We start from the raw sequence: 23,143 nt of genomic DNA, 5'->3' as shown, positions 1-23,143 counted from the left end.
ATAAACCCCCCAACCAGTGTTAGTCTCCATGTGAAGAAACAGTCAAACTCAAAACCTCAGTGTTTCTGCTGCAAATATTGGAAATAGGACCTCCCAATGTAATATATCTTCTCTGTATATCATGCTAACTTGCAAGAATTCAGCTCTGAAGCAATCTTGGGTCAAAGTCAAATCTTGTGAGTTGACATGATGTACAGGGAGAAAATTGAATTTCATTGTGAATACCTTTTTCCCACATGCAACACCAGGAATATTGTTCAAATGCTTTCTCAACCTATATACCCATATTATTGAATCCTCTCAAGGGAAGAAACATTCCCCATCTATCTTCTCTATTTCCTTTATTGTTTTAAACATCTCGATCACATCAACCTTTAACTTTCTTGGTTTTAGCAATTTCAGCCAAGTTTACCTAACCCAGATAACGCAATACTATTACCTTGAAGAACACCAAATCCATTATTGCACCTCTGATAGTTTCATTGTATTGCTGCATGTATAGTTGAAGTCGTTCGGACAACTGTTCAAATGACGGAATTGGCTCATAGACTTTAGGATTTTCCAATTCCATATCTTCTGGTTCGTCTCCAGTGGCCTCTGGAGCATCACGTAGGAAGTCAACAAAAAAACTTTCTTGTTGAATATTTGCCAAAATGACCTCTCCATGGTCATCAGTGGATATCTACATAGAAATGATAAGTTAGTGGTGCTGGTGGTAAAGAGGAATCAGGTATCAGTACAGGAACATTGAACATTGCATTATCATGGCTGTTCTGGCTCACACAAGATATTAAATATGGTCATTATGTTGGTTTTGTACAACAAATGGAAAATGCAGTATTTTCCTAAAACTGGTCAATATGGTCCATGCATCAATGTTCACTAGAGTATGAAATATTCATGCACAACAGAAATTCTTGTTCAGTTCATTTGGGATGTGCGGAAGAACACAATGTCAGTTTTGTGCTTATACAAAATTACAATGACAAAAGGCATATTTGTGTTTGAATGGAACCCCTCTCCCACAGAAAATTAGATTATACATTTTAAAATTCTGAAATATAATGCACACAATGTATGGCTCATGATTTAACAAATAACACAATTCCTTTGTGAATTCCAAAGATAATATTGTAAAGCAGGTTTGCAGTGTGTGTTTTTGTTATCTATCATTTTGCTGTTGAATCAGATAGGAAAACAGAACGCTGCCTAACCTTGTTCATTGTACATGCAAACCAGTCTTTGTCTTGTTGGTTGGTAAATCTATCTGCAATGACACGAGTGCACTCATGCTGAAAAAGTGACACAAGAACATCCGTGGACTTGCAGACTTCAGAGGTAACAGTCAGAATTCCCTGCCAGATACGACTTAAGTCCCGGAGATTAAAGATGTAATGAAATTTGGCTGGAGTGGGCAACATCTGTGTAACAAAATTAAAAACAAACAGGATAAACCAGAGGATTCACAATAAGCATTATGAGTGTTGATGTTCTTTTCTGAATGAAGTCTTGATAACCCACAAAACATAATCTTATGCATACAGTATCAGCTTGTTTTCTTTTATCCTTCACTATTTCGATCTTCCTGTCCCTCCTTCCTTTTATCTTTCAACAACAACAAATTTCACTCCATAATCTACTCCTTCCTGGCATCTTTCATTCAATCCTCTCTTCCTTTCCATCATTTTTTGCCCCATTCTGTCCTAATTCACTGTATACTTCACCCACAAAACACACAGTCACTCCACTCTACAATATATCCTGGGAAGCACATTCTCCCAATGTAAAAGGCATGGAGTCCTGTAACTTAGTGGTTAGAGCACTCGCCTCGCAAGTGAGAGGACCTGGGTTTGATTCTCGGCAGGGCGAAAGGTTGGGCAAGTTTCCTTACTACACATGCCTCTGTTTACCTAGCAGTAAGTAGGAACCCAGTTGTTAGTCGATTGGCAGATAGCTTTTCTTGGGGTAATAATTCTTTCAAATAAATAAATAAATAAATAATAAATAACAGCAGTGTCCCACAACTGTTTATGGGACACTGCTATGCGCAATTGGCTGCCACTTTTCAACAACAACAAGATTACATTTGTATAGCACTTTTCAAGTCAGGAGGACATCCCAAGGCGCTGGACAGTGTACAGCATTTCAGACCTGAGCTGGGGTCGGGGGGGGAGAAGGGAGGGGAGGGGAAGGGGGTAACCAATGGCATGGTCGAAGAGGAGGGTTTTGAGGTGGGACTTGAAGGAGGCTAAGGAGGGGTTGAGGCAGAGTGATTGGGGGATGGAGTTCCAGAGGTTGGGGGCAGAGTGGCTGAAGACTCTCCCGCCAATGGTGGGGTGGGTGGGTTGGGGGACCTGGAGCAGGCCGGAGCCAGCTGAGCGGAGGGAGCGGGCGGTTTGGTAGGGGGTTAGGCGGTCGCAGAGGTAGGGTGGGGTGAAACCATTGTGAGTTTTGTAGGTGAGGACCAGGATTTTGAACTGGATCCTCTGAAGGATAGGGAGCCAATGGAGTCGGGCGAGAATGGGGGAGATGGGGTCATGGAGTTTGGTGCGGGAGAGGACACGGGCTGCAGAGTTCTGGATTATCCACAGCCTGTGGAGGGAGGAGTTGGGAAGGCCGACAAGCAGGGTGTTTGCATAGTCGAGCCTGGAGATGATGAAGGCACAAACAAGAGTTTGTGTACAGCACCAGGCTAAACAAGAAGTGTAATGTGGTGACCATAAGCCTAGTGTTATAAATAGAAATACTTGTCCACTTAATATTTCTCAATAATCTTTGGTCTCCACTAATGTCTCTTTTATATGTTTGCTCCGATCTATAATCTATATAATAATAATCCTTGCATTTAGTATAGCGGTTTTCAGGTTAGAGGAACATCCCAAAGTGCTTCACTGTATAGAAAAGTGCAGTGACTTTTTTTTTCTGTACTGGGCTATAGTGGATTGTATTGTGTGTAATTTGCCCACTAAATCATTGGTTAGGCACCATGAAAAACAAAAACTGCACCTCAAATAGACACTCCTTAAACTGCTACATAATACTGGGGTGCAACATGTTGGGATTCACCATACCTTAATCTTGGTTGCTTGCCACAGTTTGCGAGTGGTTGATACTAATGCCGAGGCTAGTTTGCAAATGTCTTCTGGGAAACCGCGCTGTGCACAGAAATAGCCACTTGCAACAGTTCTAAAGATTTTGTCAATGGACGCGTTTGAAGGCAGCGTGCAGTTGTAGACAGTAAATTGTCGCTTGAGACGTTGAGGGATGTCATTTCTGCCACCTCCAGGATGAATCATAGCAGCTACAAACTGGATGTCAACAATGTTGGTGAACTCTCCAGGTTTTTCTAGATTGTAGAAACCTTTCTGTTCCATCAGCTGTCGGACAATCTCATTGGTGATCTGTTCGATGGACAGAATGTTACGTTAAAGGATATTCTGAGATCTCCTCCTGTCTCCAAACTGAATAGACATTTCTTAAAACGGTACTCAACTGTTAAAAAATGGCATCTTCTGCTATGTGCATTCCTAAAACTAAAGAACTTTGCAATTTCAGGAACCCCAGTGTGTCCTGTAGAATTTATGAGCATCGAGAGTGACAACACTCACTCTCGATGCTGATGTCAATAGTGGCTGCTCAGGAATTTGAGGGCTTCTCTTTCTATGGAATTGTACCACTGCAAAATACACTGTCCTTAGAAATGATGGGGAAAATATTAAGAAAACAAATTTAGCAGCTGGTATTTGGATAATTTGGAAGCAGCCTTATATTAAAAAAGAGGCGGGTTTTAATGTTACATAATCCTTCATTTCAGGCAAACAACAGAAATAATAGATTGGGAAGGAAACTAGAAATATTTCAAAAAGGTCAAACAAATGTTAGGAAATCTACCCTGAAAGTCTGCTGCATTTATACTCTTTGGGGCAGAGAAGCCAAGATCAACCCCAGGTTTATAATGCTTGCTCCACATCGCTTTCAAGTGGGGATGGAAATAACCAACAAAATGCTGGCATTTGTTTTTCTTAGCATCATTAAAGAACCAGTCTTTGGCAGCAGGAGTCAGGCTCCAACACTGTTAAGCACTCTGAGACGATACCCTGTGTGGAGGGCACTATATAAGTGCAAATTGTTGTTGTTGTAGTAATTAAAAAAACAGAAATCGAGGGATTTTAATGCAAAAACACAAATTAATGAATTACCACAGTGACTGAGGTGAAGACTCACCTGATCACCCCATTCATTGATCACAGGCATATTAATGTCATCAATAAACACGGTCATTTTCTTGCCATTGGGTGGACCATATGTGGTACCCATCCGTTTATCGACATAACTTTCGATGCTCCTTTGGAACATGTTTGGTAAAGTGGCAGAGGAGAAGTTCAAACTCTTGGTCGCATGCACCTCAGGATCATACTTATTCATGTAACCCTGAAATATAATAGATAATAGCTAACAAACCTAACCAGGTGGGTATAGCAAATATAGTACAACCTCTCTCTGTCAACTCTGGTACTTAAACAAGTTGAATAATACCAGGAACAGTTGTCTTGACTACATTGTTCAGGAGGTAATGTTTAGAATTTTGTTACTTGGATAAAGCCCATTTCTAAAGGATTGTTTTCCAACAGTTTATACTGCACAGCTCCAACTATGGAATCTTGTGTTATTTTCTTCCTGGTGTACCCTAGCCCAATGTACAAGCTAGAAATGTGGAATGGTCTAATATATATCAGCTAATAATTCAAAGGTATCTAAGGGAACCTCCAATTAAGTTGAATGAAATATCTCTTTAGATCCTATACTGTACAATCCAGTGCTTACAATACCTTTTCAGACTACTGCCTGGTGAAGGATTCATAACTCTGAGGTTATGCATCACATTTTAATAGTAACTACCATTGGCTAGAGGGAATCCAAACTTCTTTCATGGCATGATAAGGCACAGAAACATACCATTCAACTTAAGTATTCTGGGCCAGTGTTTATGCCGCCCCTCCTATTCCCCTCACCTATACCAACTCAGCCAGGCCCACACTACCACTCGCCTCACAAGCCTGGATTTGATTCCTGGCAGGGCAAAACCTTGGGGAAGTTTCCTTACTCCAACGCCCGATAATAATCCCTCAAGTAAAAAAAAAATTGGTCACTTCAATCCACAACTGTTTGTGGGACACTGCTGTGTGCAATTGGCTACAGCGTTTCACCCACAAATATACAGTCAATTCACTTTACAGTATATTCTGTGAAGCGCTTTGAGATGTCTAGAAGACGTGAAAAGCGCTACATCAAATGCAAGGATTATTATATTAAACTCCTCTATTCCCTTATCCTTCAATTTATTCACCAAGCTTTCTCTGAAATAAATTGAAGCTATTTGCTTCAACCACAAGCTCAAGGCAGCAAGTTCCACATTCTCACCACCCACTGCGTAAACTCCTTATTATATTTTCCCTATCTTCACCAACCAAAGACAACAAAAATTTTAAATCTCATCTTTGAAAAGTGTTTTAAGTTCTCATATTACTGTCAGATTAATGCCATACCTGCCCGTGTCTGAAAACAAACAAAAGCCATTGAGTAGGTATTAAGTGTGGGGTTATCAGTTTTCCCGGCATGAAGCTTTGGGTTGTAAACTAAGTCAGGCATCAAATCATCCAGGAACAGAAGAGTCTGTGTGATTTCGTCATCTGATAATTTTTATTCTAGTAATTTTGTTGTTTTGGGGTGCCTTCTTGTTGGGTATTTATCTAGGCCGTTCTACAGTCTTGGGTGGGCACATTCCGGTTATGTTTTAGTATTCTGTGGTGTGAGCCTGGCTGAGTTGGTAAGGTGGTGACCAAATGGCATCTCAAAAAAGAACTATTCCACATTTTCCTGTGAAGTGCAGCTGACGATATGTGGTGCTACACCTACATTTATAAAGTTTTGGAATATGATGTGGACCTGACTGTATGTATATATTTATAGTATATATATTTCTAAAGTGCTGTTTAGATATGCTGCTGAAGATTTTCAGAGGCTCTGTATTCAACAGCAAGAGCAAAGCTTTGAGAAGCTTTGTATCATCTAAATTGCTGCTTAAAAGATTTTCAAATATTGCAGCCACACACTGAAGAGAGATGAAAACAGGATTAAAGCACTATAATTAAGTGATTTAACGGAATGCAAACCTGTGCATCAATAAATTCCTCAGTAAAATTGTACAATATCATTAATATTCATTCCACTTATGATACAGGAGGAATTTCATAATGCACTGTGACATTGTTGCTCTCTGCATATGCATTTTTGCTTGCACATGAGAAAATGGTATTCCACGATTACATACTAAGGTAGCCTGGATATTTCACATATTATTAAAGTTTGTCCCACTGTAATGCATGCCTATTTATTTCTGAATCGGCAGTGTTCCTTGACATACCTTGATCATTACTGTTTTAGCTGTTCCCTGTTCACCAATAAGCAGCACAGCTTTTTCTTGTTTCATAACTGTGTGCATGAGAAAATCCGTACGGACATTGTCTACATTTGGTACCAAGATTGATGAGTAATCTGGTACAGAATCAGGAGGATAAATGTACTCAGGCACCTAAAATTGGAAACAACAGGAAACTATTACAATCCAAAATATAATACTAGAACAATTATATATAATTTGTAATCCCACATTTCCTACAGCTATAAAACTGATTTGCCACAAATCTGCTTTAAAACTTGGAAATGTTCTACAGTGAATATAATAATAATATAATAATTCTTGCATTTGACAGAGCCTTATCACATCTTCGAGACATCTCAAAGCCCTTCACAGAATATACTGTGAAGTGAATTGACTGTATATTTTGTGGGCGAAGCAGTAGCCAATTGCACATAGCAGGTTTCCACAAACAGTCATAGATTGAGTGACCAAATTGTTATTATTTTTTAAAAATGTATTTTTGTTTTGAAGGGATTATTACCTCCAGAAAAGCGATCCGGCAATCGACTAACAACCGGGTTCCTACTTACTGTTAGGTAAACAGAAGAGTATGCTGGTTGGGCACCCATGCTGGGGTGGAAAAGAAGGTGATGGGAGACTACAGTGATGAGAGGGGACAAATGACCAAACACATGGTTAGAGAGGTACGTTTTGAGATATATCAATTCAACATTAATTCGTATGTGGTAATGTAAGCTTCATAGTAACCAGGATTCACTCTTAAGGAATATTTCAATATATCCCTTCATGATTTACTTCATGGCTGTTTGTAAACATTGCTGTGTGTAATTTGGTTACTGCTTTAACCTATAAAACACACAGTCACTACACTTTACAGTGAAATCCAGTGAAGCGCTTTGAGACATATTGCCATAGTAATAAGGCACTATATCAAATGCAAGTATTATTATCTTTCGGAATTAAATTTTTTATAATGAAAATAAGGGGATGAGAAGAAATTTTGCTTCCCACACATTTTAATAAACAATGTTCAATACGTGCTTTGTTTTAAATAATAAAAATAATAAATAATAAAACAAATTGCACATATCAATGTTTATACCAATACTCTAGAGGTTGTCATCCAGTTGTCAGTGCACTTACTGACCTTGGAAGGTGAGTGTATATTTTGCTCTGTTGGTCAATCGATTTATCAAGCTTGGCATTGTGATCTTAGAACGGGAAAATCCCACAATAAACTCGGATTGCCAAAGTTGACAAGATGGTGAAACAGATGCTGTTATCCATTGAGGGAAATACATCAGAGAGCCACATGTATATTTTATAAAATAGTTACTAACCCTCTGTGACCAATGCTCCCAGTGGCCGTCAGCACTGACAACAAATTCAAAGATCGTTTCTTCTCCTTCAGTAACCGGGAGCTCTAGCGGTACACAATGGTTCCGCAGGAAACTTTCCAATTTAGCCCTGCCATCCAACTCCAGAAGAGCTCCAATTGACCACATTATAGCAAAAATAAATAGTCCTGCAATATGTTCTCGGCTAGGCTGCTTGTCTTCAGCTCCTGGCAATAGTCCCTAAAGAAAATTGAGTTGCATTATTTATGCAGCTTGAGCATTTGTTCAGACAATGAATTATTCTCATTTTACAAGACCATTCCATTACCTGCAAAAGGTCGATGGCTTGTTTAATGTACATAAACTCCAGAATTGACATTTTTGGCATCACAGCAGTAAACACAAAGCTGATCAAATCCTTGAAAGGGACAAAGGCAAGATCATAAATAGTGTTTCGTTTTTACACAACATGTTTTATAGTGAAGTATGTAATGAAGTTAAACTTAGGATGGAAAATTTCTATTACATTAATTTGAAATTTGTAAACCATGTTATGTAGTCATACAAATGAATGGAAGTAGAAAGGAAAATGATGGTACAGTGAAAACCTCTTTCCAGCTAAATCCAACTAATACCATCAACGTGTGTTGGGATCACAGTAAACATACCACAGTGGATTGGCAAATTATTATTAAAAATAAGTTGGAGACTATCTCATCAACAAAGTGTGAAGTGTGACTTGCATGATCAAATATGCGCTCCATGCAAACACAGCAGTACATTCACCAGACCGTGAGCTTGTGTGTATGGAAAAATTTACGGGTGCCCTTAATTATGTAGTTGATCAATGAATTTGAAAATGTTGTAAAATTACTCCTGGGAGTAAAACGTACCAACAAGAATTGCAGAAAAAAAACATACCTGGAAAATGCTATTGAAGCAGTTCCAAAGAATTTCTGACTGTGCGTTGGGTAATTTCTGAAGCCATGCTTTGAGTACTGGCCTCCAGTCCAGCACAGATGAACTCATGAACACCATGCCATTTCGGGATACTGTGGCCGGGGAGGCATTATCAATGTTGTGGGGCTCAAAAACTATTTTACAGTTTGGAGCCATTGGAATACGATCGCCATTAGCCAGCGTCAGAGTTTTGTTATCATCCAAAACAGAATTCAAATTCTCAATCCAAATGGCATCAACAGGCCCATCCAATACTATCCACACATGTTCACCCTGCAAGAGAAGTTATTTGTCACACCTTTCCTCACTACAGAACTTCTGAAGTTGAAAACTCTAACTGTGTGGCAGTAACTACAAACCCTGGAGTTGAAGGAAACAGAAAAAATATGGTTTGCCCAAAGACACCTGTAGAGAATGTAACAGTTTCTAAGTGTTTGCTAATATCTATGACTGGACCAATTCATGAATCTATTAAAAATTATCAATCATCTTTCATAGGAATGTGCAAGAAATCCTAGGAAACGTTCCTCACATAAGATCCATGGGAAAAAAAACAATCCAGAAAGCTGGTCCATGTTTATTTGTATTTTAGACAGAAATTTCATCCAGTTGTATGCTAGAACAGTTGAGTAACTAAAGGACATTCACTATGCAGGAAAAATAATATAAAAGTGTTTAAACTCCAGAGGTAGAAACATCTTATATTCCAAAGATAACCAAAAGGGATATGTTTTGAGATGGGCCTCTAAGCACTGCAAGATGCACCTCTGCATGAAGGGCACTATATAAATGCAACTAGTTGTTTAACGATGAGAGGGAGAGAGCGAGTTAGAAGTACCACAGGATGAAGTTCCAGAAAGGGGAGGAAGTATGGCTGAAAGCCTGCCCACCAATGGTGAGGCTGATGATACAGAACTTACCAGTTGAACCAAACAAAAATGCAGGACAAAATAAGAGGCTATTCAGCCCATTTTCTCAAATATATGCTGCTCCTCCAAGAAGCTGTCCATCCAAATTCTAATTACCTGCTCTTTCCCCATAGCCTCTAATACCCATCCTCACTGCTTTAAATGTCTAAAATCAACTCTGCTCTAACTACAACTGCTAGCAATCATTCTGTATCCTGATTACCCCTTGGGAGAGAGTTATTAAAGCAGCGTCCTCATCATGTCTTTGAATTCCTGCGCTCAAATTCGCTGCCAACAGAATGAATTTTCCATGATTAATTCCTTCAAACACTTTAATTATCTCAAACACATGTCCCAGTTCCTTCATCCCAATTGTGTGGGGAATAACTATACAATTTGCAGCACTCTTCCATGGAAGATCATTGAGGACATGTTGTCATCCATGGGAGGGTTTGCCATTGGGACAAATCCAAACCCATATTAATCTATATGTATTTGGCTTTGTTCAGATGAATCATTGGGTTTTGTTACTAAACCATCCATAAAGTTTGAAAAAGAAACAAAATAGGTATGATTGATCTGACTTGGATACTAGTCCTAGTAAGATAATCCTCGCACATTACTTGTCCTCCAACTTTTTGACATTAAATATGCTAGAATACTCAAAGATTTTTTTAAAAAGACTTAAGAGAAAATAAAACCATTGCAATGATTTATTTTGCTTGAAACACATCTACCCAAGGTATCAAAACAATGCATTAATTCACCTTCTTTGCTTTTAATGTTTTCCTCCACAGAGTAGAGAAAATGCCATCAGTCCAGTCATTTGTTGCGACATCCAAGGTACCAAACATCTGAGAGGCTGTGATTGATTTTGGATTCATTCTCATCTCCTTATGAGGTGCGCCACAATCCGTCATTGCTTTCATCAGGGTGTGGATGCACATTGTCTTCCCGGCACCACTCGGGCCAAGAGTCATCATACCTAACACGGGCACAACAACACGTTTCATAATAATCTTCAAATAATGTAACCATTTATTTTTTCCCTGGTGATAATCCCTCCCCCAAAAAATAAATAATAAAGAAAATGTTAGGATTTACTAAATTAGGAAGTGTTATTAACAGTGACAAAGCTACAGGCAGATATTGACAGGTTAACGGAGTGGGCAGTTTTGTGGTACGGAAGTAAGAAGAGGTTTGGAAGAACCAGTGGAGTCGAAATATTGTAACAGCATAGGTTATTAAACTCATCAAGCCTGCTCTACCATCTGCTGATCTGTAACACAATACCATTTTCTTCTCTCTTTTACTTCCCTCTTAAACACTCTGCATAATAGTCATTCAAGGAAGTGAATTACACAATCCCACAACTCTTTTGAGTAAAGATTTATCTTCTGATTTCACTAATAACATTTTAGATGATGCCCTCTTGGTCTGGATTCTGCAACCACATGAAAGAGTCTCTCCTTATCCAGGTTGTCAAAGTATGGAATGATTTGCCAGGAATGGCTGTTAGAATGAAATCAATTGAGGACCTTTAAAAAAGAAGTAGATCAGCACCGGCAGAGGAAGGATAACAGAGGGTACGAGGAAGGAGGAATGGAGGGAATTGGTAGATAGGTAGCTTCATGGCTTCATCAACATGTAAAAAGGACCTCCGATAGTGTCGTACAATTCTACAATTCTAAAGAACACTGCAGATTTTCACATTGCATGTGTTTTTCATGGGAATATGTTATTCCATGTTTTAATATGCTGTATTCTGACCATGTCGGACTCTTTGAGTCTCATAAAGCTGGATGATCTTCAAGATCCAGGGTGGATGGTAGATAATCCCTGCATCCCGAGTTTGTTTCTCAATGGCAGCCTCCAAGTCAGGATAGCCAGCTTTATCCAGAGTAATTCCAGGAAACAGATCATTAATCAAACTCATGAACAATGGCTCATCTTCATCCACCTAGGACACAGCACAAAATAAAGATACCTCGATTGCAAAATGCTGTCTATTGTTCATCAACTTCTTTCAGAGAAGATTTACAGGTGCAAACAACACACATATACATTCACAACTATACATACACATAAACACAAGTGCAGAGGAATTTAAACGGACAAGCAGACCATTCCATTTTAAATCCCACAATTTATGTTTGTCACCCACATCCTTGCTCGACTCTACTGGCTTCCCATCACGCAGAGGATACAATTCAATATCCTGGTCCTGACATTCAAAGCCCTCCATGGTGATGCTCCCCCCCCTACATCTGCAACCTCCAAACTCCCTACCAACCTGCCCGCTCTCTCCACTCAGTAGCTCCGGCTTGCTCCCGCTTCATCCACTCCACCATTGGCGGGCGGACCTTCAGCTACTCTGCCCCCATCTTCTGGAACTTCATCCCACAGTCCCTTGCTCCTTCAAGACCTGTCTCAAGACCCTCCTCTTCGACTGTGCCTTCGATCCCCCTCCTTCCCCCCTTGCCCTCCAGCCTCTCAAACCCCAGCTCGGGTCCGAAACACTGACTGTCCAGCGTCTTGGGATGTCCTCCCGACATGAAAGACACTATACAAATGTAATTTTGTTGTTGTTGTTAATTTAAAATAAAGAACAATAAAAACCTAAAGAGTTATTACAGGTTAATTCTAGTTTCTAAAAAAAAATCTGGCTGATCTTAGGAGTCTTTTCTTTAAAAAAAATCAGACTCAAAAGGGACAACTGATCCTATTGATTCAGTCAGACCATTTCTCTTCTTCAAATTCCTTTCATTGATCATTCACTTGAGATCCATCCCATACTGTGCACAATTTACAGAAACCAGATTGCACTAGCTGCATGTGAAACCAGCCAGCAACATCAAAAAAGGCACTTTAATTTTCGTATGTGTGATGTTCAGTCAAATAATGTTGAATTTGTACTTTGTTCTTTGTGAACAAAACATTATTAGCAGTAGGTTCATTATTGTCTGTTGCCCATACGAGGATTAGGTTCACACAATTCACCAACAGAGTGCAATTTGGAGTCAATGAATCAGAATAAGATGCCAGTTCTTCACAGTTGTACATCTGTGACTCCATACGTACCAGCTTAGAGAGATTCATGTCACGTAGGACTCTCATTACCACAGTCTTCTCAGGTTCGTTTGGGTTTGATCGTTTAACAGCACCCAGAGTTCTCAGTACAGAGAGAATGTTACGCAGACCAAAGTCATAGTGAACCTGCCAATATAAGATAAAGATCAGCACCATAGAAATGACAACCTCAGCAAATAAGAAGGTTGCAACAACATGGGAGTAGCTGGACCTAGACTGGAGCATAAAGAGGCCTCAGTGTTGTTGCAATATTCATCCATTGCATGGGAGTGAGTACAATTTAGTGGCAGAAACAATCCATTTTTGTGGCCTCAAACCTAAAATTAACTAATTTTCAGACTTTTTATATTTCCTTATACGTCCGCTTTTAGCCTACGTAGAAGAGAAACTACAACTGTAAATAGTCTCCCTTTGAAAACATAAAATTTATCAAAATTTCTGTTCTCAGCTACTTGCCATATTCTTCTTTAAATCAATTGAGAAATGTATTGATTAAATGTCATGAAGTATTTTGTAAAACAGATCTGATAAATTCTTAAAGGGTTGGTAAATTTACAGACCTTAATAGAATGAGTTTATAATGAGGATAAAGATTTACGAACCAACAGAATAGAAGATGATCTCACCTGTTAAGATAAATTTATTGAGGTTTACAAAATCCTGAAAACCCAGATATATTACGTAAGCATCCCAAAGTAACTTATATACAGTAAACTCCTGATAGCCTTCACTCCAAAGGAAAAGAGCTCAGTGATGAGTCATCCATAGCGGCAAGTTAGTCATATATATATAAATACATAAATAAATGTGGCTGGGATATTGACAGCATTAAGCCTTCAGTGGCAGGGATAGGTTGAGCCAGGGTCAAGTTAGTAGGAGTTTATTGTATTATATTTGACATGTCGCAAAACTTCTTAGTGTAATATTTACACATCAATATTTTGTATTATTTTGAAATAAATTGTACCACCAAGTTGATGAATTAATTTTAATGAGTAGGTGTCAGACCGGCTCAGTCGATAGTATACTCTCAACTGAATTTGAGTTGGAAGTTTGTGGATTCAAACCCCATCTCATTGTCAAGATCTCAAAATCTAGGCTGACACTTCACTGGGTTTGATGACCTTTTGGATGAGTTGTTAAACTATGGTTCAGGTGGATGTTAAAGATCCAATGGCACAATTCAAAAAGAGAAGAGCTACCCTGCGGAAAGTTACCTGTCTGAAGAGTGCTACATAAATGCAAGTTGTTGTTGTGTCCTGGCAAACAATCCCCCAGATAAAACTATAATTTAAGTCATAGCTATTTGTGGATATTGCTGTGCATAAATTGGCTGCCATTCATACCTACAAAAACACAGCTACTACACTTTGCAGTAATAATAACAATTTGCATTTATATAGCACATTATATAAAATATAGCAGTGCCAATTTGGACACAGATAAACACCTTAGTTTAACATCTCATCCAAAAGGTCATTAACCCGACAAACGTGTCAGTCTAGATTATGAGATCAAAGTCCACAACCTTCCAACTCAAATTCAGATGTGAGTGTGTTATTAACTGGGCCAGTCTGGCACCTATTCATTAAAATGTATCATTTTGAAGTTAATTTGAATTTTGGCACCAATGTATTTTAGTTCTTTTCCAGTACACAAAACTGATAAAATCCAACTGTGAAGACACCCCTGAATTGTAATGGCTTGTGTTGCATCAATGTATCAAATCTATGAATACAGAAAATTATTTCCCATTTCAACTTAACTAAAATTATATAACTTATGAAGAAGTTATGCTTACCTGTTTAGATAACTGCTCTTCACAGAGTTTATAGAGAGTATAAAACTTGCGGCTAAGTATCTGGTTGTCACGGAAACCAGCACTTGCTAATTTGACTCTCATGATGATGGCTCGATCTGGTACCATCATGGCAACTGAACGGAACTGGATCTTTAGATTTTCAGGCAGTTCCTGCCGTCCCGCATAACCTGGGTTCTAAAATTAGTATTTGTTGTTAAACATTGATTAGGAATGAATAAACAAATAAATACAATTGGCTGCCACGTTTTGCCCACAAAATGCACAGTCAATTCACTTTACAGTATATTCTGTGAAGCGATTTGAGATGTCTCAATGACCTGATAAGGCGCTGTATCAAATCCAAGGTTTATCATTAGAATAAATAATCATCATTGCACCATTATTTAAGTTTTAGCGAATCTTTTCCACTAACTAAATACTTGCTGTATAATTCTTCTGCTATAAATGTTATTTTTTGAAACACAACTTAATGTTAAGAAATCTGTTTGCAAATTGTAAGAACAAGAAAAATTCTGTTTTGTTTTATGGGAGACTATTGCTTACCATGGTTAGGAAAATACCAAACTCTCTATCCATTTCTACAATATCACCATCAGTGAAGGTAAACTGTGTCTTTTTGTTTTTCTTACACTGCAGTACAATGTAGATCTGCTGAGCAGCTACAGATAGAACAGGCAACTCAATGCGGTTAAACTCATCAAAGCAACCCCATGCACCAGATTGGGCTAGACCTGCAGAGAAGAAAAACTCTTAATTAAAAATCTGCCACTTAAAATTGCCCAATTAACTACTTCATCAGAATTCTTTATTAAGGCGCCTCTGAAATCGCATTTCACTTTCCCGAATGTCAAGCAGTCCTGAAACACCATCTGTCCAGTCATTAAATGTTACTGCGTTGTAGAGTTTTATAACACTTTCACACACTGCACAATATTTGTGAAATGTAGTTCCGTACCTTTATAGATTCGACCTAAGCCTCTGTAGTCCATCTGATCCGAGCAATTAAACACCACCACATATTTTCCAAGGCACTTGCCCATGTCTTTGGTAGTTTCTGTTTTCCCTGTACCTGCAGGACCTGCTGGTGCACCACCCATGCTCATCCCCAAGGCCTGAGACAGTGTGATGTAACACCTACAATATTAAGTAAACACATTCAACGGTTTGATGTAAAAATAAGAAGAAATATCATTCTCCATAATTCATTGTTTTCATGTGAAAAAAATGTTCACAAAATTTGGAATGTAACGGATCCTGGGGTAAAGTCTTCAATGTGTATAACCTGTCAGTTTAAATTATACCTGGATCACTGTCAGTGTTGATGGTACCTAAAGGTAAAATGTTGTATCTGACTGGCAAGGCAGATCTGAGATCTTGGGTCTGATTGCCAGTAAATAATTCCTGGGCTGGGGAGAGTGCAAATGTTGCCCCTCATTGACGGATCAATCCCATGAAACTGATATATTACAAACAAAACGGGTTAAAAGTACATCTAAGGTATAGAAACAAAATGACACTATTTCACACAAATGGCACTTCCCAAGAGGGGACTGCTGTCACCTACTGGTATTTACAACAACAACAACAAATTTCATTTAGTGACTTCCATTTTGGGAGGAAATTGACATAAGTTAACAAAAGGCTTAGAATTTCTGGAGCAAATTACAAAGTTTTAACAGGTAGTACAAGGGATTCTGGATCTTTGAATGCATAATACTATATATTCAGCAAAGCATTATCTAATTCCGTAAATAAAGAAAAATCTAAATTCTTGTGCCTAGCATGGAATATTCTATTTGATGCACTAATTTGATGCCTTAATCTCATGCAAAAGCACGCTTTTTGAGTGCTTAAATGGTTTACCTGTCTGTTAACGGTGTTATTACGAGTCGATCTGTACAGCCTAAGTATTCATTGCAGTAGCTGAACTGAACATCTGTGATCTGAATAAAGCATTTATCTTTGTCCTCCACAAAGTAAAAACGTGACTGTTTTTGCCATTCGAAATCAGATGGGGATTTAATGTTCATGTGAACCTAATGGAACATTACAAGGAAACATTACACAATAGAAATCTGCACCAATCCTTTGTTAAATGTAGTTTTGAAGATAATTTACCATTACATACCAGATCATCAAAAATGTCTTTCTGATGCACATGGATAGTTATAAGAGTTTCATACTTGGTTCGTTCAATTTTTGACAATTCTCGGGTTGTCATGTCAATCAAATTATTAAGCATATCCAAAAATGTCTGGTTGGTTGTCTGCATGATCTGCATCAAACATAATACTAGTTGTTACACTCTTGTCAGTTACACTAAATTTGAATCCCAACAGATTGAAGACTGGCTACTACAAATTGCAGAATTTGTGTTATAACACAGAAGATAGTCCTAAATAAGTCTCTTAAACATTTTTCACACTACTTGTAACTAACCTAAAAAAAAAGGAGATTGAAAACATCGTTGAAGAGGGTCTTGAAGGTGCGTCTTGAAGGTGGCGAGGGAGTGGGGGGGGAGACAGAGGGACTGCGGGATGTAGAGAGTGGGGGCAGAGTGGCGGAAGGCCCGCCCACCAATAGTGGGGCAAGCAAGGCGGGGGACGTGGAGTTGGGGAGGCCGACAAGCAATGAGGTTGCAGTCGAGCCTCGATGTAATGAAGGCATGTATGAGGGCTTCGGCGGCCAGCAGTGTGAGATGGTGTTGGAGCTGGGCAATGTTGCGGAGGTCGGGGAAGGCAGAGGAGGTCATGGCACGGATGTGGGGTAGAAAGGATAGTTGAGGGTCAAACAAGACCCCAAGGTTCCGGACTGGCTTAGTAAAGTGGAGTGTGCAACCATGGATGGTGATGCTGTCAGCGCCTGAGGTGAGGAGGCACTGACGGAGCCAATCAGGAGAGCCTCGGTCTTGTTGACGTTCAACTGAAGAAACTTAGCTCTCGTCCAGGACTTGATGTCTGACAGACATTCTGTCAGGACAGCAGTGGTCCTGGAGTCAAGGGTGGAGGCAGAGAGGTACAGGTGGGTGTCATCCGCATACATTTGGAAGTTGACTCCATGTCTGCGGATGATGTCACCAAGAGTGAGCATATAGATATTGAAGAGAAGGGGACCACGGAAAGAGCCTTGAGGAACACCGACAAGATCATCCAGGGGCTATAGAAGTCATTTGAGGAGATGAAGTGCAGGCGGAGTGAGAAGTACGATCTGAACCAGTCAAGGACAGTGCCATGGAGATTGAGGTGAGGAGAGCTGGTGGATTAGGAGAGTGGTCAACAGTAGCAGAGAGGTCAAGGAGGACGAGGAGGCAGAGGGAGCCTTGGTCGCAGATGGACAGAATGTCATTTGTCACTTTGACCAGGGCTGTTTCTGTGCTGTGAGCGGTATGGAAACCTGATTGGAGGGTTTCAAGAAGGGAGTGGCGGGAGAGGAAAGAGCAAAACTGAGAAGCAACAACTCATTCCAAGACCTTGGAGAGGAAGGGGAGGTTGGAGATGGGGCAGTAGTTAGGGAGTAGAAATGGTCCAGAGAGAGTTTTTTAAGGATAGGAGTAATGACAGCGTTTTTTAATGGGGTGGGAATAGTACCAGAGGACAGGGAGAGGTTTATGATGTCAGTGAGTAGAGGGGCAAGGAAGTGGAGCTGGGAGGTAAGGAGAGGGGTAGGGATGGGGTCGAGGGAGCAAGGTGGTAGGTTTCATACAGGTTATGATAGTGATGAAAGACGAGGGGGAGACAGGTTCAAAGGTGTGAAGGGAGCGATGGGTACAGGCTGGAATGGAGGAGCTGATGAATTAAAATCAAATGGCATAATCTGGATATTTGCGATAATTATACAAGCAGATTGAACCCTGGATTGAAGGAAAATGCACTGGAGATTTGTGTGGATTTTTTTTTCCTTTTGTTCATTTGTTGATGGTTTATTTTACGCATTAATAAAACGCTCTTCAAGTTCTTAAAAGTGAGACTTCTATAAATATCTTCAGGACTGATTTGGTATTTGAGTTAGGGAACAACTTACATGTATTTAGTGCCCATCACACAGAGTAGCATCTTGAAGTGCTTAACAGATTGACGCCAAGTAGGAGCGAAGAAAGTTGATCATAGGCCAGGACTAATGATTGGTGGAACTGGGGAGACCGGTGAGGAGAACATTGGAATAATCAAGGCCGGAGGTGTCCAACCATCGATAATATTTCAGCTGCGTTAGGTGTGAGGTATAGTCAGAGGCAGGCGATGAGGTGAGGGTGGAGGAAAGCAGTCCTGGTCATTGAATTGAATTGAAATGCATGCTTCTTTGAAGATTAAGTATACATTAACCAACCGACTCTCTCAACCAGAAAATCAAAATCCCAAAGGCATATACTAATCCAACTACTAGACTTGAGTCAGTGGCTGTTGAATTCTCAGCTAGGCCACCAGACTGAGTACGACAGAGAAACAAGACAAGTCACAAGAAAGGTTCAGATGAAGAAGCTTTCAGCTCATTTGATCTTAACCTTTTAGAATACCCTAGAATACTGTCCTCCTATGCCTTTTTCATTCTGACTGTGGGGAGGGGAGAGGAGGAGGAGAGGGGAAGAAGAAAATCAACTAGGATTCTCAGGGTTCTCTTTCTTGAATCAGATCTCCTGTACACTAATCAGCCCATCACCCACAGTGACCCAGGAAAAGTCAATACCATAATTTCCTTACCTCACCCCACCAGAGGCTAAAGAAAGGAAATACAGATAACACGAAGATACACATTTCCACATAAAACAACTCAGAAAAAGAACCATTATGTGCATAATACATAGGCTGCCAGCACTTATAGTACTTATATTAAATATACTGTGCTAATTAATGCAGAACACCTTTTTATCAGATTTGGCATTGTTTAAAGCTTCCTCAGAATCTTTTGTCCAGATCATCTGAATCCCCAGCAATCCGATCTGTGCAGGAAACATAGCCTGAAAGTCGTACAGTTTGACAGTTTTATCACTGAGTGTTATTGAAGCCTGATGAATAATGCTGTGTATTGTCGTTCGGACACCATTCAGAAGTTGTCCCAACCAGATTTCCACATTGCCCTACAAGGTAAGATAATAAAGAGAAATCAGTTAACAACTCTCAGTAATTCTCTGCAGCACCAGTTCCTGCAAGCAACAACAAGCACCCTTCACATGGAGCAGCGTCTCAAAGCAATACAAAGAAGAAATTAAATGAAGCAAAAAAACACAATTGAAGACAAACTAATTCCATCAGAAGAAACAACAAGGTCAAGTTTTAGTTTGGCTCAGTAGCTATAACTCTCAACTGAATCAGAATGTTTTGCATTTGAGCCAAATTACTATTATTATTGTAAAACACGTGATCTGAGCTCTCGATTCAGGCTAACACACAAATGCAGGACTGAGGGAGTGCTGCAATGTTGGAGGTACCATCCTTCAGGTATGCAAAGTGCCAATGATCAGAATAATAAAAAAGAAGTAATATCTAGCTCTGATTTACATATGCTACATATTTTCTCACCTGTGCTATAACCGGTTCCATGAGATCAACTTTTTCTCCTTCCTGGGATTCAAAGTGGAGGATCTGATCATAACTTTTTTCATTGAATCCTACTCGGTAAACATTATCAAAAAGACTCAGCAGGTGAGCCTGAAACAGATAAAACACTTCATTTCAATTTGTTTGCGCAGATTTAAAAACAGATTTTAAAATGCTGGTAATGCTGTATCGTTAATGCCTATTGTGCACAGGTTATTTATCTGGCATTACTATCCACCAATATATTTTAAAATGAGATGACGTTGTCAGCTCTTTGACAGTTTAAGAGATGCTGGTAAATTTCACAAGAATTGTTTTTATTATTTGTGGTATAACAAATATTCTCTAGGACTTCAACAAGGGATTGGTGCAATCCTGTAGTCCAGCAAATTATACTTAAAACCATCCCACTTTTGGCCAGATGGCATTTTTCTTTTGTTGACCCAAAAGTGGAGTCTGTTAAAGTTATTTTTAATATATTTGCTCTGATCTAAATTTTGCTAATATCGGGAGCAAGGACTACTGAATATAGGGATTCTTCCCACTGAGCTCCTGTTAACCGTGCCCTAACGGGTAGGGTAATCTAGCTGGACAAGCAGCGGGAAACCTTGCCAGACAAAGATTTGGTGGCAATCTTTGTGGTTTTAACTCTTCTCAGTCTGGTTCGGATACTTTTAGCATGGTGATGGGTTTTCTCGCATGTCAGATGCCCACCAGAAGATTTTTTAAAACAAATCAGTGGCTTCAGGAGAGGAAACTAGAGAATTAGAGGATAGAGACACTAACTACGCTTATATCCTAAATTAATAATATCACATAATAGATGACATGCGAGGAGTCAGAGGCTTCCATCAGTACTCTGTAAAAATTTAAACAGTAAATGTGTAACACACTACAATGTAAAATTTCATTGTCGGTGCTTGATAAGTCAAATTTCGCCCCATAAGGTCAATGGAATCTACTTTGAATAAAGTAGAATTTTCCTTCAAGTGTTGTTATTGACTGCCTATCTATTCTCCAAGCCTCAAAGTTTAGTAGAGTAGCTTTCAAATTACTGTGATGATAATGCAGTAGATTTTAGGGAGGGAATAGGTCATTAAGCATGAAGTAACGCTACTAATTTTAGAAACTGCTAAAGACAAGTACCGCAGACGAATCACAAAATATGTGCTGGATTATTGAAACATCATAAGATATACAATAGCTGTATGTGACAGCATATTTAATATAATTTACATGTATATAGCACCATTCACATTGAGAGGACAATTCTCTCAAAGCGCTTGGCAATTCTGGCTGGGCACTGGAGCTGAGAGGGGTGAGGAGGAGAAAGATGCCAATATAGTTGATAGTAACTAAGAATTTTGGACTGAGCTAATTACCCCTTCTCAGTTGCCTGGGATGTCCTCCCGACATGAAAGGTGCTATACAAATTTAATTTTGTTGTGGTTGTTGTACCATTCTCAGTATTGATGCAACAAAGTTACTGAACTTGTATAAAACTGTATTCAAGAGATACAGGTGTATTGATTTGGAAGTACAGTATTCACACCAGAGACCAAAATTTCCACCTAGTCATAGCCTATAAGAGCATCTAAGGTCTATGATATTAAGTTCTCATGTCCAGTAAATTATTTGACCTGTATTGTGTGAGAGTCTGAGGCTTGTCCAAGGATTTCCAGGAGAGTGGGGTCAGAAACAAAGAAAAATCTGGGAAATAATAGACGCTTCTTTTCCAGATAGCCAGTGAGTGATTTCTGACACATCTCAAGCTGCTCTAGGAGATGTGGTAGAAGCTGAGCTAGTGTCTCATCTCCAACACAGCAGTGCACAACGTTGGTATTTTCATGTGCTTTTTGTATAATCTTCTGCCACGACTTGTCAATGTTCTGGAATCTTTTGGCTTCCTGAGATAGATCAAGATGGGTTAGTTTTTAACAGAAACAATCACAGACACACAACATGAAAAATATTGTGCAATGCCTCCCTAATCTAAACCCAAACATCATTCATTCCAATCTCATTTTAAAAATCTCATTTTAAAACGCTCAGTGGAAAGATTGATTTCCCCATACACTGTAATACGGTGTCCTGTTAGTCATTGCCAATAATCATAACACAATATGTAGGTTACATGGCAAAGGCTTTGAATTTGGAGCTTCCCACTCCATTGTCAAGCTCCACAATTATGGAAAGAAGTGAAACACTACATTACAGCAGATTCTGACTTTCAGAAAAGACTTTCAGCTTTTTTCGAGGATAATATGGGGAATTTAAGAGCAGGCTGAGGTCAACCACTCAAATAAGCCCACTCTGTCACAAGCCATTCAAATTTGCACTGTCACCTTCACTAATCCTACCTCTCTGACTTTTTCACACGCTCAAAACTATATCTCAAAGAATTATTGAAATAATAATTTCTAACAGCAACTGAGCACAAAGGAAAAGTATTCTCTCTTGTTCTGAGTTATGATTATATATTGTTGTATATGAAATATAATAATAATGATCCTTGAATTTGATATAGCGCCTTATTGCATCTTCGAGACATCTCAAAGCGCTTCACAGAATATACTGTAAAGTGGAGTGACTGTGTGTTTTGTGGGAGAAACGCGGCAGCCAATTGCACACAGTAGTGTCCCACAAACAGTCGTGGATTGAGTGACCACATTTTTAAAAAAAAAAGGATTATTGCCCTGGAGGAGCAATTTGCCAATCGACTAACAACCGGGTTCCTATTTACTGCTAGGTAAACAGAGGCGTGTGGAGTAAGGAAACTTGTCCAACAATTTGCCCTGCCCGGGAATCGAACCCAGGTCCTCTCATTTACGAGGTGAGTGCTCTAACCAATTAGAGGACTCCACACATATCTATCTAATCTATATTATATAGATATGTGTGTGTTCCAACAGAGAAACATATATAATGTTTAAGGATATATCCCCAATATCAGAATAACATTTTATTATTTTTGTGAATTTCAGTTGAGCTCATCATGAAAATTATTCTACTACTTTTTTTAAGCTATTCAGAATCAGACAACTTGGCTGATT

General features: G+C 39.3%; 1 protein-coding gene across 1 annotated transcript in view; it reads right to left on the bottom strand.

Annotated features, from left to right (window-relative positions):
- dnah5l (dynein, axonemal, heavy chain 5 like) overlaps window positions 1-23,143 on the bottom strand; it is a 157,819-nt gene that overhangs the window by 61,155 nt on the left and 73,521 nt on the right. The window contains exons 37-55 of the mRNA XM_007897565.2: window positions 21,731-21,997; window positions 20,073-20,201; window positions 19,415-19,630; window positions 16,688-16,834; window positions 16,423-16,595; window positions 15,515-15,693; window positions 15,103-15,290; window positions 14,539-14,733; window positions 12,729-12,863; window positions 11,418-11,607; window positions 10,415-10,632; window positions 8,701-9,012; window positions 8,108-8,197; window positions 7,783-8,019; window positions 6,425-6,592; window positions 4,225-4,431; window positions 3,072-3,401; window positions 1,215-1,421; window positions 440-682 (exon numbers count right to left, since the gene is read on the bottom strand). Of these exons, the coding sequence (XP_007895756.2) occupies window positions 440-682; window positions 1,215-1,421; window positions 3,072-3,401; window positions 4,225-4,431; window positions 6,425-6,592; window positions 7,783-8,019; window positions 8,108-8,197; window positions 8,701-9,012; window positions 10,415-10,632; window positions 11,418-11,607; window positions 12,729-12,863; window positions 14,539-14,733; window positions 15,103-15,290; window positions 15,515-15,693; window positions 16,423-16,595; window positions 16,688-16,834; window positions 19,415-19,630; window positions 20,073-20,201; window positions 21,731-21,997 (3,831 nt within the window). The remainder of the gene's footprint in view (window positions 1-439; window positions 683-1,214; window positions 1,422-3,071; window positions 3,402-4,224; window positions 4,432-6,424; window positions 6,593-7,782; window positions 8,020-8,107; window positions 8,198-8,700; window positions 9,013-10,414; window positions 10,633-11,417; window positions 11,608-12,728; window positions 12,864-14,538; window positions 14,734-15,102; window positions 15,291-15,514; window positions 15,694-16,422; window positions 16,596-16,687; window positions 16,835-19,414; window positions 19,631-20,072; window positions 20,202-21,730; window positions 21,998-23,143) is intronic.

This window comes from Callorhinchus milii, unplaced genomic scaffold (genome assembly GCF_018977255.1).
Source record: "Callorhinchus milii isolate IMCB2004 unplaced genomic scaffold, IMCB_Cmil_1.0 Scaffold2, whole genome shotgun sequence".
In the NCBI taxonomy this organism is placed as follows: Eukaryota; Metazoa; Chordata; class Chondrichthyes; order Chimaeriformes; family Callorhinchidae; genus Callorhinchus; species Callorhinchus milii.
This window is presented reverse-complemented; position numbering and strand designations above follow the sequence as displayed.